The 19,083-nt window shown below is 46.9% G+C and overlaps 1 protein-coding gene across 4 annotated transcripts in view; it reads right to left on the bottom strand.

Annotated features, from left to right (window-relative positions):
* LOC142829163 (uncharacterized) overlaps window positions 1–17,834 on the bottom strand; it is a 45,849-nt gene extending 28,015 nt beyond the window's left edge. The window contains exons 1-3 of one of the 4 annotated variants that reach the window (XR_012903532.1): window positions 5,419–5,752; window positions 2,425–2,485; window positions 1,366–1,462 (exon numbers count right to left, since the gene is read on the bottom strand). Coding sequence is in view for 1 of the 4 variants with exons in the window: in XM_075927533.1 (XP_075783648.1) it covers window positions 1,366–1,462; window positions 17,568–17,574 (104 nt within the window). In the remaining 3 variants the exon portion in view is untranslated. Of the gene's footprint in view, window positions 1–1,365; window positions 1,463–2,424; window positions 2,486–5,418; window positions 5,753–17,567 lie in introns of those variants that run through there. The other 3 variants (XM_075927533.1, XR_012903533.1, XR_012903534.1) reach the window with 3 other exon arrangements.
* Between the last annotated feature and the right edge of the window lie 1,249 nt (window positions 17,835–19,083).

Genomic DNA, 19,083 nt, shown 5'->3' on the forward strand with positions numbered 1-19,083 from the left:
TAGTTCTCTTGTACAGTTGAAATTCCTGATGAACGTTAAATAGTTTTCTACTTTTTTTTCCCACAATCTATGTAACTACAAACCCAGACTATAATATAGGCAGTTTTCATTGTTTGGCATGTCTAAGTTGAGCCAGGAGTAGTCCCCTTGCTTTGAGTCTCCCTAAAAATATAATCTATTTTGTGATGTCACATCTGATTTGTGCCACAAGATAATGGGCTGTTTTTCTCCATCTCTAATGATGATGCTGTGATGCAAGGGTTATGTAGTGGTCAAAATCCTGTGATTTGGACTCCTGGCACTGGACCCTTTCCAGCAGGATGTAAATAATGTGGAGACGAATTCTTTAGGGTGGATTCTGACCTCATTTATGATAGTGTAAATATCAATTAATGTTAGAATATCAATTAAGGTAACTGACAGTCTGACCACTGGGTGCTATCTTGAGTTATGGTGACCAGCACCTAAAGTTGCAAGAGCATTTGAAGATGGATTAGTGACTAAAGGTCTGGTGGAATCTCCATTCAGTCAGGGTATGTATACACAGCAGCATTATTTCGCAATAACTGTTGTTATTCCAAAATAACCTAATGCATGTCTACACTGCAGGCCATTATTTCGAAATAATGTCAAGCTGGAGGACTTCTTACTCCAACTCATAGTAACCCTAATTTCACAAGGAATAAGGGAAGTCAAAGGAAGAGTGTTCTTCCTTCGAATTCCTGCGGTATAGCCAGCGCCACAAGCCGAATTAAGCTATTTCAACTTCAGCTATGGAGTTGACATAGCTGAAGTTGTATTGCTTAATTTGACTTTAGCCCCACTGTGTAGACGTGCCCTCAGAGACTGAAAATGTAGCACAGTTTAGCCTAGAAGTGAGAGAGGTTAGCAGTGTGTGCTGAGGTACCAACCAATAGGGACTTTTTGTAGTTGAGCCCATGATGTGACCCATAAGTACATAGTAAAAAATTGAAAGGTAGAAGCAAACAAATGAAATCAAAATACTCCATTCAGCAGTGTATGATTAATCCATGGAATTAACTGCTGCAGGAAACCAAGTAAATAGTTGGGCACACTTTTTCTTGACAGACTGGTCATTTTATTTTTAAGGGGGCCTAAGTTGTGCATCTGCATTGTGCTAGGGCTCCGCATACAGCCTAATTCTTTTCATCTCATCTGTAGCATTTCCTGATCTTTTCTTCACTTTTCTAATGTTCTGATGCCAGAAATCAGACTAAAATACTTCACATTTCCCCTCCCTCTTCTGTTTTCCCCTCAGACTTCATAATCTCCTAAGAACTTGCTGTATTGACAGTAATAGATTATGATTGGTGGAGAGGCCTTGTTCTCCTGGAGAAGTGGTACCCGTGTAGACTGTCTCCTCCATATGGCAGCATATGTTTCTGTGAGTTTCCTGGTGCATTGGCCATCTCCCCTTGGCATCTGGACATGGTGTAATTAGCTGTGGATAGAAGTAGTGTGTTCATAACAGTTTGCTGGAAGAGTGCCATCAGTGAGACTCTGCTCCTGTTATTCGTTGCTGCAAGTAACACTATTTTATAATACAATCTTTGGAAACCCCACACTTCCCCAGCTTTTTTCTGCTTTTTTTGTTGAGCATGGAGAATGTTCCTCTGGCTTCTTTCACACTTAACACGGAAGGTAGGCGGGTTGTCTCATGCTGCTTTCTGTGATTGTCCCTGACCACAGGTCATCTTGGTAATGATCCAAGCTCAGCTGCAATCTCTCCTTGCCTGCTTGCTCCCCCACCTTTCCCAGCTTCCATCCCCAGTACAGGACGTGTGCCAAGCAAAGGATTCTGAGCAGCATTTTCCCAATCACTTCTCAAAAAATTCAGTCTCATTCAGTCCTTTCCCTCTCCTGTGATTAAACCTTCCTTCCCTTTACTACCCCACCCACGCAGTGTCCAGTTGCCATACTGGAGCAGGCTAGTGGTGTAACATAGGCTTCAGAGAAATAGACCCAATGCTAGAGTAGGAAGTCAGTGGTTAGTTTATGGGATTATATCCCTTATGTTTTATCCTACTTACAGTAACCAGGCATGTTCTCCTTATCCATGTCAATGTCTAAATCATCTTTTGAACACTGCTAAACTCTTGCCTTTGGTGATATCTGTAGCAATGAGTTCCACAGGTTAACTAACAGCTTCTTTTAAAGGGTTTTTTTTCAGCTGTAAATGTCTTACCTTTTGGTTTCCTCATGCTGTTTGTCTTGTCTGGCTTTCGCCTACTTGTAAACTCTCTCTGCCTACACAGAATTCTCATTTTTTATCTAATCTCCTTGTTGTGGAATTTAGGACTTTATGATTATTGGCAATCAAATTCTTAGCTCTATAAACCCCAAGGCCATTCCTTTGAGTTACAGGATAGTCTTTCTGAGCAGTAAAGGTATTAAAACACTTACTCTGAGCTGCAGTCAGTGGAGATGTATGGACATGTACACAGAAGCAGGGCTGACATTCCAGCTGGAAGAGAGGAGAGAGGTGGCCAGACCTACCCCATGGACTTGATTTTGTTTGGCATTGGAACACCAACACCTTTTGAACACTGGTGTTAAACTGGACTGCGTGCAATTAAACTTAAACTTTTCAATTTGGGAAATTAGGGATAGATGCTGGGGGTGGGGGAGAGGCAGTCTAGTGGCTAGGCCATCAGGCTAAGTTGCGAGACGGTGGTACACATCTCTGTTTGGAATTGATCACAGCAGAGTTTTTCATCCTCTGATCTCTCTGCAACAGATCTGTGTCCTAACCACTAAGCAATAAAATGAGTGTCTCCATCCCCCCCCCCAGCTTCCTGACAAAAACTGTGAATCTGAGACATCACCATGAAACGTATTGGCTTTGGAAACAGAATGTTTTAACATGATTTCTTGTCTAAAATATTCCAGCCACTCCAGAGGGGACACATGGTACACTAGTCAAGACCTTACATGTGAAGACGTTGCTGAGAGATTCTATTAGCTTCTGTAGAGGGGCAGATGAGCCAAGAGATTAGCATGAGAAGCCAGGAGAAAAGAGCTTTCTCTTTTTCACTTGCCCTTTGCCCTAGGTTCTATAACTGAGAGGCAGGCCTGAGACTCATAAGGGTAGGTTATACCCTGCATACCTCTTTGAAGTGAAAGGAGGGGCTGATGTGTCTGGTGCATGGTAAGCAGTGGGGTGGGAGGAGTTGTACCTCAGATGTTGGAGAAGGGGAAGACCCTTCCATCTACTAAAAACACTGGGAGGTATGTGCAGTGGGCCGAGATGACTCCCGGAAAGAAGACAACTATGGGTGGAAGTAATTGTATTTTGCATGCTCTTAAGGCTTTGACTGTGTTGCTGGTGTGAGTTAAAATCCTTTGCTATGTTCGCTCTGCTGTTGCAATTTAGTGCCTATTGTGTTTTATACGTACATTTGGTAGGATCATGTGTAAATCCTGGGTTTTCACTTTATGCCCCAGCCCCTCTGCCATTCTAGAAGCAGAGCATAAGAACTATTTGAAGGAAACATGAGTTTGCTTTAAGAAGAAGAGCTAAGGAAAGTTGGAAAGTATGAGACAGCCTATGTTCCCATAGGCTGTCCATTCATAAACAAAAGAGTCCTTTCCAGTCCTGCCTTTTACTTGCAACGTCCCTGTGACTTGCAAAACTAATCTAAAAATGCAACATCTTTGAGCCATCTCTGCTGGATTTGGTTTCATTGGTAATCTCAATGAGTCAATGTAGCTCTAATCATATATATAGTAGCCCAGTGTCTGTAACACCGACGTACACGGCCACGCCCCCTGGCCGTGTATGTCAGCGCCCCGCCCCCCCTTCCCCTCGCTCCATGGCGGCAAGCGGCCGCAGGGCCCCCCGGACACACCTCCCCCCGCCAGCACTGCTTCCCTCCTCCATTCCTCCGGCCCCCCCATTCTCCCCTCCAGCCCCACAGCCCCCAGTCCTCCCCAGCTCTGCTTTCCATCCCCCTTCTGGCAAACCCCGCCCCCTTCCCCTCCCTGCCTGGTGCGCTGTGGCGTGCTGCGCCGCTCCCAACTGAGTGGCACTCAGCTGGGCCCCGGCAGGGGAGCAAGTGGCGACAAGCAGCCTTTTGGGAAGGGGAAGGGGAGCGGGGCAAGAGAGAGGCTGGAAGAGGAGAAGGAGAAGAGAAAGGGAGAGTGAGAGGCAGGAGGGGGAGAAGAGAAAGAAAGAGATGGAGAGAGAGGCAGGAGGCGGAGGAAAGCTGAGAGAGAGGAGGGTAGGCAGTAGGAGAGCGAGAGAGAGAGCGCTCAGGAGAGAAGACCTGAAAATCCCATCTTATGATGGGCTAATTGGCTAGTCATATATATATAGTAGCCCAGTGTCTGAGAGTCTGTAACACCGAAATGCTGGCTGTTCCCTCTGGGCAGCGCTGTTTCTGAAATGCTGGCTGTTCCCTCTGGGCAGTGCTGTTTCTGAAATGCTGACGGCCCATGCTGCATGGGGAGTGTGGGGCCCACACGGCCGCTTGCTCGTCCGTGGCAGCCCACCTGAGCGGCGCAGAAGTCAGCCGAGTGCCACGGCGGGAGAGGAAGGGGGGGCGGGGCGGTGACATGCGCTGTGACAGCAGCTCCAGGCCCTGCCCCCTGGCCATAAATGTCACAGCCCTGCCCCCGTTCGCCTCCCGCCATAGCGCTCGGCTGACTTCTGCGCTGCTCAGCCAGGCTGCTGCATGGGAGCAAGTGGCACAAGCGGCTGTTTGGGCTCCGCCCTCCCCATGCAGCACAGGGAGCATGGAGCCCAAGAGGCCATTTGGACTCTTTGGTCTCCCAAGTGAGAGGCAAGAGGGGGAGGAGAGCTGAGAGACAGGGGTGGGGAGGAGTAGGAGAAGGAGAGAGAGAGAGAGACAGAACGAGAGACCGGAGGCTCAGGAGAGAAGACCGATGTGGAGAAGAGACCTGAAAATCCCGTCTTATGACGGGCTAATTGTCTAGTCATATATATATATATATAGTAGCCCTATGTCTGTGACTGTAATGCTGAAACATTGGCTGTTCCCTCTGGGTGGCGCTATTGCCTCCTGCCGTGGAGCTTGGCTGACTTCTGCGCCACTCAGCCGGGCCACCGCGCGGGAGCAAGGGGAACAAGTGGCCATTTGGGGTCCATGATCCCCATGAAGCATGGGGAGGGGGAGAAAAGAAAGAGAGAGAGAGAGACGGAGAGAGAGGCAGAAGATGGACGAGAGCTGAGAGAGGGGGGGTGGAGGCAGTAGGAGGAGGAGAGAGGGAGACGGAGTGAAACCGGAGGCTCAGGAGAGAAGACCGCCGTGGAGGAGAGACCTGAAAATCCCGACTTATGATGGGCTAGTTAAAAATACTCATACACACACAAACCCTCACACTGTGCATTTTCTCCTCCCCCTCCCTCCCCTCCCCCCCGCACACACTGATACATACTGGAATGCACTGGCTCCCAGCCTCTGAGAGCCCTATTTCTCAGTCAGCGTTTCAGCAATCGCAAAGAAATTTCCGCCTTTTCTGACCTCAAGTCTTGACAGGAAATGCAGTGAAGGGGGAGAGAAAAACAAAATAGGAGCAAAGAAGGGTTTCTTCAGCCAGGACTTCACTGCCTTTAATTTAAACCCCAGAAGAATGGGAGGAAGCAGCCTTCCAGGGTCACTTGACACTTAGATATCTATTAATAACCCTGTTTACACGATTCCAAGGCATTGTTAGAAGGAATTGCTGCAGCTGCCTGGAATCTTTTGTCTTTTCACTTTGGGATTTTCCCGCATCAACTTCTCATTTAATTCCAAGAAAAGAATTCCTACACTCTGATTCTCTGCTGGGAAAATTCCTCTCTCCTTTTCTCCCCCACATTGGTCTCCTCTTCTAGCCAGGAGTGAAAAATACCTCTTCTGTTATAGACTCGGAGCCTCTATTGTCCAGAGTCCTGATCAAAAAGGCGTTGCCCCTCCTGCTGCTCCAAGGCAGGAATGTTTGCTTGGTATTTGTGTTACTGAAGCTCTTGGGGTCCTCAGTTATGGGCCAGAACCCCATTGTGCTAATGTCTAAAATGTTCTATCTTAGCTCCCCTTCTCAGATGCATTATTCAGGGCTATTGTTTCATTTAAATGCCATCTCCCCCAGTTCAGACCCACCCTAGAAGATTGACCGGACTTTTTCTCACATCCTCATGAACTACTATTATTTCTATCTATAGGTCTATATCTACATGTGACAAAAACAAAATAGCGTAATCTATACAACATAATCCTGCAGTACTATTTGTGGGATGGTAAAGGGGACTATAGTTTTAGATCTTTTCTGTCTGTAATTTCCATGGTACCTTGAGATGTTTTCAGTTTAACTGCTGTTTTAGTGATCTAAATAGCCAGTACCTAGGAAAGTAACACAGTGACACTAGACCGCTCCTCCCTGGGAGGCTGTTCATCTTTCTTGAGGCTCCAAAAACATTATGGTCCTTCCTACCCTTGGTTCACTGGCACCGTGGTACATCACCCCCAAATCTGGAGGAGTTTGAGTCCTTTCCAATGAATGGGCCTGATAGAGTGGCAGGTGCTCAGCCCGTATTAGGATTTAGGCACTTCACTTGCAAATAGGGATGTAATACTCAAATAGCTGTTTGAAAAGGCTTGGTTGATGGAGATGCAGAGGCAGGTGGAATGGACAAAAGGCACCTGCCACTGTGTTGCTGCTGCAAGGCAGGAGTTGCTTGAAGTTTGCTCTTAGTTCTTTATCTCCATTTTATACTGTGATGCTTCCTGGATTAAGTTAAATGGACAATGACATGTATGTACTCAGCAGACAGCCTAAAACAGAACAACTCCCAGAGTCACATTGGTCCCTCTCTCTCTACATTAGCAGAGCTATATTTAAGCTAGGCCATCTCATCAACTTATAGCGCAATAAATGCACTGTATAATTTAACAGAACAGCATTGCTACAGAACATAGAACTCCAATGTGCAAGATGAAAAGGAGAAGCAGGTGTAGCAAGAAAAGCTATTAAACGAGTCCCCTCCCCCAAAATAAAAGCCCACAAGCCCTACAATCGGCTTGTAGTCAAACCAGACAACCTGGATGTGATTAGGTGCTGTCTCAAATCCTGATGAGAGCAACCTCCCTTAGCTTTCCAATCTGTAAATGTTGGGGCTACATTGCAATTGGGTACATGAGGCAGGAACACCCTCACAAGGACCGAAATCCCTATATGCCAGCCTTGGTGGCCTATGTGATCATACACTCAGCTGTTTAACCAGATTCCGTGATCCATGTTAGGGGAGATCTTTAGAAATGTAAGTTCGTGTTTTGATGTGGAACCTCTGGACTCAAAGGAGACTGGAGAGCATAACTCAGATCTTTAGCCCATCAAACCTGCTGTCCTGCCTCCTGCAGTAGCCAAGGTCACAATACTCCAATGGAACTCAAACCGCCTGTACCTGTACAATGCTCCTCACCACCTGTTTGGTGCTGCAGATGGGTTGGGTGGACAGGTCAAGAGTTTTCACCCCTTGAGATAATGTTCTTACACACGGGCTGTGGTTTGTTGCCCTTGTTTCAAAATGCATTTTTAAAGTCCTGGGGTCCTGAAAGCCTCGGATGTGTCACCCTCTGTGCCTTTTGGGACTCCACGCCCTGTACTAGTTCACCAATGCACGTTACAGATGACTGGTTTGCAGTGTCTCCAGTCTCTCTTCCCCCTCCCCTGTAACTGCATTGCTGAAGTGATCTTTGGGCCAGCATTCGCTGGAAATCTATAGGAGAATCCTCTTAGAAACAAGAAAGTGCTGGAAGCAACCGAACCCTTTTCTGCATGGAGCAGAGCTGTCTTTTGAAGCTTCAGCACCCAAAGCAGCTGCAGGCTGGATCCTAGTCTTTGATGTGACATGAAGGCTGAGGGTCATTGACTTTGACCTCAATAGATCAAGGTTTGAAATCAAACAAATAAGTCTGTAGCCACAAAAAATGGTGCAAATCTACAATAACTTAATACTGGGGGACAAAAGATTCTCCTGTCCCTGTGGGAGGAAAGGACGAAGGGGGGAATAAAGGCAACACCCTCTCCCCTTAAGATTTCTGAGGCATACATAGTAGTTGTTCTAGTACAGCTCAAACATCCACAAAACCTCTTGCGCCTGACTAGGAACCTCTGTAACTGCTTGGACACAGACTGTCACATATTTTCTGGTTAACTCTGAGGTCTGCATGCATTGCTCCCCATCCCCCAAGGGAAAACCCACCCAATAAGCTGCAGAGCAGTTTGAAACTGTTTTATATGTACAAGCGAAGCACACACATTCTGCAAGACTGAGGTAGCCATCGTTTTGCAAAGCCAAATTTGGTCTCCTGTAGTTATTCTCTCCCAGATGATGCTGTTTCCTGGGCTGTGGCATGGTGCCATCCTGTTTTCCAGAAGCCAGCACAGAGACACAAAGAGTCTGGATTACGGGCCAAGTGTTGAACAAGGAGAAAATCAGCAGGTCTAATGGTGAAATTATTGATATTGTTTTAAAGCAATCTGGTAAATACAGTGGAATCAGCCCTATAATCTTAGAGCAATCAAAACAGTCATTACAGCTTAATAAAGTTGAGTGACTCATCCTTTGCTGTAAATTTTTGCAGATACTGATTCTACTTACAATTCCAGCTCTTCAAAAGTATAATATCTAGGCAGAAGTGGGGAGGTATTGGCTCTAACTCTCATTCTGGTCTCCTCTCTCAGCTTGTTGTCCAAGAGCTGCACCTGTGCACATTTTATTCCAACAAGAACAAAGTCTCTTGAGAGATTGTGAATTTCATGATCCATTCTGTGGATGCACAAGAAAGTGCCAAACCAGATCAAACTCCTGGCCCAGCTAGACTGGTATCTCACTGCCTGCCATAGTGCACTAGACCATTTGACAGTTTATTCTGGTACTTTACCTCTGGCAGTTTTCTAAAACCTGGTGATCCAGAGTGAGAGAAGAACCCCACAGAACACCCGGTTGTGCCAAGAATTATGCTGCATGGAGGCAAATGGATATAGAAATTTGTTCACTGCAATGGAGAGTTGAGGGGAATAGAATCATAAATGGTGTTTCAATTTATTCTGGCTAGCAGGTGTTTCCAAATGTGAAGAATGCTTGCAATGAATTTGAGCCAGTAGGCTAGATGGCTGTACTGTACACCTCTTCTTCCTAGCAAAGCAGATGGTGACAGAGGCTGGTGTGTAGTGTTTGTACCTTGATGCTTCCAGAACCTCAGCTTGCAACTTTGCTTAGCTTGTGCCTCTTCATGAAAATCCACATCTGAAAGATAGTGCTTTTGGGAGAGAAAGAAATGTGAAAAATATGGGACATATAGTGGGGGGAGGGGAAGGGGAAAGGCTACAGAGGTCCCAATTTCTACCACAAACAGATTTCAGATGTTGGCAGCTATCACCATACACAGCCCTGAACCGAACCAGGTCTTTTCAAAATGCCAAGGGAAGGGCCAACCTTGTAGATGAGGAAGGAGTATATTTTATGTAACACCTGTGCAGCCAGAAACCTGGTATGGGCTATTCCTTATTAAACCCTAATGATCCAGTTCAGCTTTGCAACCAAAGCGAAAAATGGTCAAGGAATGGCAAATCGCCAACTGCCCTTGGCCACAGGAGTCCAAATAGACTGCCCAAGTGTGTCCTGCTGTATTTTGTGTGTTCCTTAATGTTGTCTTATTAACCACCCTTGTCCTCCATTGTCCCCATACACACTCTTTCCTAAAATCCCTTTCCACAAAGGGCAAGCACAAAGTGTTCTCTGTTTAGGGAAGAACCACATTGGAGCTGAGGGGAATCTGTAGACCAGATGAGCTTCATAGAGGGAAAATCTGCCCAGATTTCCGACGCAGCAAAGACTGACCTCCCCCGGTAACAGCCAGTGTGTTCATTTGCGCTTCAGAAGCCTGGACTGGACAAGTGGCAGCTGAGTGCCAGAACCCCAGCGTAAGGATCACAACCCTGCTAATGTGTCCAGCTACTTTAATAACCACTGCAGCAAGCAGTGATTGGAGAGCATGTGAAGTGGCCCATTCAGACCCCATCTCAGCCACTCTGATGTCTGTTGTTACTGAGGCACCAGCCTGGCTGGGTATTATTAACCACTTCAAGCTCTTTCTTTGTGCTAATGGGAAGTGGTTCAGAACTAAGCAGCTGAGCTCTCCTATGTGTGAAGGGGAAAAATCAGAGTGGAGGCTGAGAGATGGGAGCATCAGTGAAGAAAACAGGCGCTGGAGAGAGGGGTTTGCACAGGCCCCCTCAAATCTTACTGTTTTCTAGCTCGATGGCTCTACTGAAATGAGTTCCTGTGTGGAAAAATGCTCTGCCGAGAATGTGAAATAATTTTAAACCCCACTGCAACAGAAGCTGTAAATGTAAGTCTCTTCACTAGCTTGATAGAGTGTATCTCAAAGTGCCAAAGGGCAACTGAAGACTTTGGTGTGCAGGGCCTTTTCCATCCTGAGAGCCAGTTTGTTTGTTTGTTTGTTTGGATGGATGAAGTGGGTGTTGTGCTAGTGAGAAGTGCTGGACTGACAGCACAATGAAGTCCACCATTTATCTACAGAGAGGGTACGCTTCAAATTTCCCCTCCTTGCTCCCTAACAAGACTGCTTTGCACCTTGTTGCAAGAGATGCAGTCAGTTTCTGTGGTCTCTTCAGTCCTTGGCCTTTTTGCTAAAGCTCCCAATGAGGACACTGTGTACCAATTGTGATGTGGCAAGTGGGAGCAGGACTACAGCTCCTTAATTTGCTTCACGGGAGCATCAAACTCTACTGGCATGGTTGGACTCACTCTGGCGAGAAGAAAAGCTTTGTATTTCCTTTATTCAGCCAGTCCTCTGAATCCGTACATTTTGGTAAATAAACCGCCCCAAATCTCGCTCTTTCCCTTTCGGACCACACGATGCTAATTATCATCACATGTTCCCTGCAGGAGCATTATGAGGCCCTCCCAGCACTGAATCATCTGGTGTTTGACTTCTGAGTAGAGAGGTGTGAAAAATTGTTTTCAGTTTGACTGGCAAGTTGGGAGGGGAGGGAATTGGTTTGGATCAAACTGACACCATGGAATTGTCAATGAATAAAGTCAGAACAAATTGTTTTCTTTTGACCCAAACTGAAATGTTTTGTTTTGGGTGTTTTTAACAGAAGCCAAGAAAATGAAGGGCTAGATTCACAAAACCCAAGGAGGTGGGGGTGCCAAAACCACTTCCTTTATTCATCTGGGATGAGACAGTTAAAATCCCAGTACTGCAGCAGAGGCTTAAAGACAGGTCTCCCTGCTCCCAGCTGAGAGCCAAGTGGTTAGGGCAAGCCAGGATGGCATTTCTCGGACTCTCTCTTGTTGAAGCTGTTCCACTTGGCATAGAATATGTGAATTGTTGTTGGGACAGAGAATGAGAGAGCAACTCGATAGCCTGGCTTCTGGTCCTTGCTGCAAAGAATATTTAAGTATCACACCAAGTGGAACAGCTTCAACAAGAGGGACTGAGACAAGAGTCCTGCCCAGAATAACCGATATCTCCCTCATGTAGGCATGAGGCCCAGAGAGTTCCATAGACCCCAAGAACATTACACAGACACTTGTGTAAGTGCAGGGGCAAGTGGGCCACTGCCTGCCTGTCTGAGACTTATGTCTGAGGAAGACACAGGATGGGGAGAAGCTCAGCAGTGCTCCCAGTCCCCACTCCTTCATGTGCACTGAGCCTCCTCCTAGGGGTTGCAGTTTATTTTACATGGCTCTGAACATGTAAACAGTTTGTTTAATACTAAAAGGGGAAACCCCAGAGAAGCTCTGCAGTGGGAAGATGTCCGGGAGTTGGGCTAATTCATTGTGTGTTTATTGTAGGGCTGCGGGGCTGTGTTACCAGACGAACAAGATGTCTTGTGTTATGCCAGAAGCATACAATGTGCGTAACACAGTGGTGGTTGACGAGATTTCTACAGTCTACTGCATAGTGGCACCAACGACACCTCCCAGCATGCCGTGCAACCTGGTTGCTGTGATCTAAGTCACCTATTGTAGGTTGAGATGTGTAGTGTCCCATAGAGATGTGGTAATGCCAGGAGAGGGGTGGGACTGGATAATGTCATTCAAGAGCCTGGTAACAAGGGGAACTGAAGGCTTACTGGAGTCTGAATCTGCCAGAACTATAGGTGTCTCCCTTCCTCCCCACCCCAAAAGTTTTAAACTTGCATTCCCAGTGGGTGTGATCCTCTAGTCCTGCCCTACTCAGAGTCCTGTCCAGTCACTATCATGCTTAGACACACAGCATGCCTCAGCAGACAGCAAGTCATGGTGTTTCCTTACTATCTCATCTGTCTATACTGTATCCATCTCTTGCCTGTGTTAGAAATGGGTTTGGTTTATCATTCAGTGGGACATCAAATAGTCAAGCTCAATTGGTTTTATTAATCCAAGTTTAGACATCCAGAACTAATCAGCACGAATACAGGAAGAGCGAGGTCAAGATTGCTCTAATTTACCCTTCCAGGGATCAGATGGCAGCAGTCACCATTCCAAATTGATTTACAATTTTATAGGTTTTTCATAGACTATTTGTTTATTTCTTTCTACACTCTGTGGTAGTTGCATAACTGCATTGTCCAATCAACAGAAAATGTTAAACTTGTGGTCAGTTGTCTAGACACCTAGGTTTCGTTAGGCCCAGATACAGTCCAAGCTGCCAACTCAGAAGAATGCTGTAAATTATGACTATCAGTTAGTCTTTGTTCGGGTTGCCAGATGGTTTCAACAAAAATACCAGACACACTTGACATCACATCACAATCTACATTACATCTTTTTTAGAAAATACTGGACATTTCTATTTTCTAATTTTGTTTCCTGAACAGAAAGCTCAAATACCAGACTATCCGGTTCAAAACCGGACACCTGGCAACCTTAGTCTTTGTAGTACCCTAGCATCTCTTGCTATTGCAAATGCCCTATTACTACTTTTGTGGTTTACCCTATAATACATCTTAACCAGTCATTTCATTTTATTCTTTGTGATAGGGGCACGTTCACAACTTGTTCAAATAGCATAGTGAATAACATTTACCTAATACATGCATATTCTGTTAAAAACAATCCCCCTGTAGCCAGCGGCGGATTTAGGGCAGGGCGAGCGGGGCGGCTGCCCCGGGCCCTGCGCTTCCCAAGGCCCCGCGCATGTGTTTTGGCACCACGGCGCATGCGCTGTGTCAAAGGGGGAGGCCCTGCGAACTTTTGCTGCCCGGGGCCCCGCGGCACTCTCATCCACCCTGCCTGTAGCAGTAAAATTAGATTGTGCTCTAGACACATTTCTGGGCTTTTAGGGCCACCTCTTATGTTAAGCTTGATATGTTCAGAGCCAATATACCTTCTGGTGCCCTTGACACAACCATACGGGATGCTGTGAGCTCTAGCTCCATATGGCAATTGCTCATTCTTTGAATGTAAGCTCTCGAGGAGCATAGACTGTCTTTGTTACCCATTTGTACAGTGCCTAGCACAATGGGATTCTGGTCTGTGACTGAGGCTGATGGGTGTTATAGTAATACAAGGAATAAAAGGGCATAGCAGCATTGTCTGCCACTCTGCCTGACAGTTAGGACTGGCCTCTCTCCTCCCCTACTTTGCCACAATATACTGATCCCAAAGGTCCCATGGTCCCATTTATAAAACTAATGTTCCAATGGGTTTTTCTTATTTGTAGTATCATATATTCTAGGAACCTCAGTCATGGTCCAAGATCCAGTTGCACTGTGGAAACCAAGGGCAAAAAAGACAAATCCTGCCCCAGAAAATGTACAATCCTTGTTAAAACAAGGGACAACAGATGGATACAGACAGGTTGGTGGTATGGAAGGAAACAAAAGACATTATAGTGGCCAATAGGATAGGTGGTGTTCTAGGCAGACCAGTAGCCTGGGCCATTATGTGTTTTGTAGACCTCACAGCAAAGGAGCTTTTTAAGGAAAGGTCTGAAGAAGGAGGAGGAGTTAGTATTGCAGATGTTTATGGGGAGCTCCACCCATAGAGAGGAGTCAGCATCCTTCTGAGTCTTAACATGAGAGAGTGTCCTCATGGTGTACATTGGCAGTAGATGAGAAGGGGATTTAAAATCTGCCCCTTTGGGCTTCTCCAGCCCCCAAATCCTCATGAAGTTAGCTGCAAGGAAGCAATAAATCACTGATCTGCTCTTTCCATCCCACTGTGAGCTATAGGCTACAGCAATCAGAGCCCTGGGAGTTTGGGCTTTTCCTCTTGCTCAGCTGGAAGGATTAATGCAATGGGCCTGAGGGGGTTCCGCTTCAAATCCCAGCTCCCTTACATCCCTAATTATATCCATGTGTGTTTGTGCAAGGCTGCATGTTCTCCTGGGTCTGCAGGTGGCATGGTGACCTCTGGGCTAGAGGTGAAGTTTACACGCTTTGCCACATGTTACAGGAATGAGCTGGGCAGCCGCAGGGAGACTGCAAACTTTCAGGGCCAAGAGCCTCTTTTTCCTCTCCAGCGAGTAAGGATTCATTGCTTCCTTTAGTTCTCCCTCTTCCCTTTCTCCTCTTGTGAGGAGAAGGGAATTTCTGCCCTGTGTTCGTAGTAATTAATGAAGACAAAACCTTTGTTCCCACTGCTTCGATGTTGGTGCTGCTAAAAAATTGATGAGTTGGAGGAGCATTATGGGTAACAGTATGCAAATGAGCAGCACTAAATATCTCTAGAATGCTAGAATCTCATAGTTAGTACAGCAAGAGCCATATCTATTCCTCATGTAACACCACTGAATTTCCTGGGATTACATCTAAAACAATGCTTTCCCAAGCCTTTTCCATGGGTTTTATTTTTTTTAGATTCTTCAGAAAAGCACAGTGAGTTTGACAGAAATCTCACTCTGTTCATATAAGTCTGTCAGTGAGACAGTCACACACACGCATTAAGAAGCTGCATTATGTTTGTAGGGAGACAGTTGCTGCTGCAGGGACAAGTCTTAGCTCTCCCACATTGTGAAGGAGGTTCTACCACTGGAACTGAGCCTAACTCCTGGCAACACAACTTTCTCACAATTCACTCCTCCTTTTATGTTGACTGAAATCTGGCCTATTTCAACTGACAACAAAATTTGTCAGGTATTTTGGGGGTAGGCCTGCAGATGCGGGAGGGGGATAAATGGCCAGCTGCCCCAAGGGCTGGTGATTTGAAGGGGCCACTGCTTTACCCCTAACCCAGGTCCTTTAAATCACCACTGGAGCCCTGGGACCAGTGTTCCCTGTGTGCTTGTGTAACAGCTCAAGAGAGAGTCAAATGCCACCCAGCCGATTAGCAGAGCACCCGCAGCTAGGTTTTTTGTTTCTAGTAGTGGTGCACATCTGCACATGCCTTGGTGCCAATAAAAAATATATTCCCCACACAAAAGAAAAAAAATCTTGCCATGGATTAAAAAGGTTAGAGGGAACATTACCCCAGGAGCATGTGCTAGGCACTGCTGAAGGGCTGGCTGGGAGATGCTAGCCTTACCGCTTCTGCCCAAGGCCCTACCCCTTCCAGGGGCCTGGAGCCACGCACATCCTCACCTTGCCCAGGGGCTGATGAAGTCTGTTGGCTACCTTGTTTGGGGCAGATGGAGCATCTTTCTCTGGGCAATTGAGGCATGTAAAGTGGTTTACAACAGGAGTGTAGAGCTCATGTGGGCAGGGGTGGATGAGAGTGCTGCGGGGCCCCGGACAGCAAAATTTCGTGGGGCCCCTCCTTTGACACGGCGCATGCGCAGGGCCTCGGGAAGCGTGGGGCCCGGGGCAGCTGTCCCGCTCGCACTGCTCTAAATCCGCCGCTGCATGTGGGATATGTGGAATGGCTAGCTTCAGTGGCATCGAGCTGTGGTTGTTTTGTGTGGAGGGACACAGAATGGCTCACCTCAGCTACTCAGGCAGCATGTGTCCCAACTTACATTTGGCAGTTGTGGAGCAGCTGCCTGTGAGTTTCGGGGCTAGCTTTCTCAGCAGCCCTCTCAGGCAGCCCCTGTAAGTGTTTCCTTTGTAGCTTCTGAAGTTTTTTCTAGCATAGCAAAACCCACATGAGAAGTATGAATGAATAATCCAGTGATAACAACCAGGAGCATGTAACAACAATCGCTGACTGCAGTACTCTCACAGGAAGAATGTGGTCACTGCCCCAGTTGCTTGCTGCTAATTCTGTTACTGGCTGAGAAACTCTTGCCACTCAGAAAGCACCCTACACACTCCAAGAGGGAGTGTGTTAGTGAAATCAACTTAGGGGGCACTGCTGGTAGAGGGGCTGTGCTCAGCACCACTGCTCTGTGAAGGATCATGGTGGGGCAGCCTCTCAGTATGGGCTGCATTTGGAAGGACCATGTTTGCAGGCCTACCAGCAGGAGGCAGCAAAGGGGGCAATTGGCTCACAGCAGCAGTGGCCAGAGCCCTGGGCCCCTTTAAATCGCCACTGTAGCTCCATGGAGGGTGCTCTGTGTGGCGTTGAGGGCTGGAGAGGAGGCCCCAGGTTGTGGAGCTTCTGTCCTGGGTGCTCCCCACACAGAGGCTGCTTCAGCTGGGCTGGAGTAGCCCCTGTCTGTAGCAAAGGGGCCTCTCTGGCCCAGTCATGGCAGGTGAGGGGGTTGCCCCAGCCTTGCTGGGCTGGAGCAGCCTCCTGCCTGCCATTTAACCTGTTACATGGATTTTACATCCCTAATATTCGTTTGTGTTTTCTAAAAGTTGAGTAAGTATTTTAGGAACATTTGTCAAAGTAAGAGCAAGAGTTGGTGGCCGCTCTCTGAGGCCACCAACATTTTTGTGATGAGAATCCCTGTCGGTGTTGTGTAAATACCTTGGTCCCTGCTCATTTCCGGTGATTAGTATCTTTGCATGTGTCCTGTATGCCAGCAGCACAAATGTGTTTGGTTTGTTATAAGGGAAATGTTTAACAATAAAGTAATATCCTCCACGGGGACATTGGGATGACCCAGCCATGCCCTGCCAGGAGCACATAGCAGCTCCTTCTCAGTGGCGCGTGACAAATTCCAGAGATGCTCTCCCCAGGGGCACACAGAAGCTCCCCATGGTGACTGGTGATTGATCACTTTTACAGGGTGAGCCACACTCTTCCCAGTGCTTGCAGGCCGGATTTGGATGCTGGCGTTTCTCCAGCTGTAATCAGGGCTGGGCTGAGAGAGAATGTGCAAAGGACAATGACTGAGCAGATTGGACCTGGTTTTAATCCATTTGTTTTCACATCGTAGTGTTCAGTTTGGGCCAGGTGGGGTTTGTTTGATATACAAAGAAGAATTCTAATTGAATTCCCTTGGTTAGCACCAGTTCACTCAGGTGGAAGGGGAGGGAGGCTGCCAGAGTAAAAGGTAAGGGCTGTGGCTGACTGTATGACCAGGAACTGTTGAGGATTTGGGTTCTACCTCCCCACCCCAAAAAACAAAACGTACATAGACCCAGGCACAACCATCCTGTTTTATCCTGCGATGGACTCAACATGAGTGCAGAGATCCACCTCCACAGAGTTCATTGCACGCTTGGGCCTCTATTTTACAAAGCAAGCAGTAAAGTAATCTCACCTGTCATTCTGAGCTGTTCTTTCAAGACTGTCTAGGGAAGCTCCTAATTATTTCAGAACCAGCTTTTCTCAGAGGGGGCCACTCTAGATAGCAGAGTAACAACATTGGCTGCTAACTGACTTTTCAGCTACTCCAGGAATTCTCAGACTGGGATTGTGATCCATCAGGGAGATTGTGAGGTTATTACATGGGGGTGGGGTGTGTCATGAGCTGTCGGCCTCTACCCCACAGGCTCTGATTTGCATCCAGTATTTATAATAGTGTTAAATTAATTAAATAAATAAATTTATATATAAATATATAGGTCACCAGTACAAAAGTTTGAGAACCACAGAACTACTCCATCCCCAGTAAGTCCCCAGAACAAGGCTTGAGTGATATTAACCCTTGCATGGGATGTATGGGACACCTAGCATCGATGAGGAACTGAAAAGGTGACTGTGCTTGCACTGCAAAGTAAAGCTCAGATAACTGGATCTAGAGGTAAAGGACGGAGCAAATTATGATTACAAAAATCAATAAAGACAGAGACTTTTGTTTGTCTGCTGGAAACTGCCCCAGGCGACGGACAAGGGCAAAATTTACTGCAGTGTATGTGTTCTAATGGGGGATATTTCATCTGCCCCAGTTACCTCTCTTAATAATCCATATTGGCTTCAGGGGAAGCAGACATTGCCTGCGTGTACAGTGCTGCGCTAGCTTTGCTCGGCCGCCCTACAAAAGGGAGGCAAGCTGAGGAGCCATGGGGAGTCCCTAATTGCTTCCCCAGAATGCAAATCCATGATTGCTTTGACAGCTTCTGGGGCTCAGAGCAACAGGAATATCCCCTTGCCTGATGCAGCTCTCACTTCAAATAAGAGCTGGCTGCAGGCCCGCCTCCACTAGCAACTCATCCATGCTTTGAAGAGAGGGACACAAACAGGTCCGCATGAGTAATATGCTTTGGATGGAGGTGCCAGTGTAGCCATGTAAGAGCTTGCTTTGTTGGTCACAGTGCTCTGAATGAACCAGGATTTCCTGGTGCCTTGTGGGAGATGAGGCAGACACGGAGAAGGCTTCCCTTTCTCATCAGTTTCACAGGTGGGGCATGATTTCCTGTCAGGATATGTCTACCCTGCAGGGGTTTTCCTTGATACCAGAGGTATCCCAGAAAAACTCCGCCGCATCCAGGGAACACGTCTGCTCTTCCACTTCTTTTTTTGAAGAGCAGATGCACTCTTTTGGAAGCCCTGTCTTCCTCCTCCCATGAGGAAGAAGGGCTCTTCTGAAAGAAGAGGCTCTTCTGAAAGAAGAGGCTTTTCCAAAATTTGGCCAAGAAAAGTCTGTTCTGAAAAAAAATGTCGGAAAAAGGTACGCAAATTGTGGAGCGCAATTTGTGTACCTTTTTCCGATAGATCAGTGTAGGATAGACATAGCCCCAGTTGGGCTCACTTTCAGGATGCCAACAGACATGTGGAACCGGTAGGGCTAGAAGAACATCGTGCTACTGCAGTATCACACCAGGGTGAGAGGCTGT

This window comes from Pelodiscus sinensis, chromosome 4 (assembly GCF_049634645.1).
Source record: "Pelodiscus sinensis isolate JC-2024 chromosome 4, ASM4963464v1, whole genome shotgun sequence".
In the NCBI taxonomy this organism is placed as follows: domain Eukaryota; kingdom Metazoa; phylum Chordata; order Testudines; family Trionychidae; genus Pelodiscus; species Pelodiscus sinensis.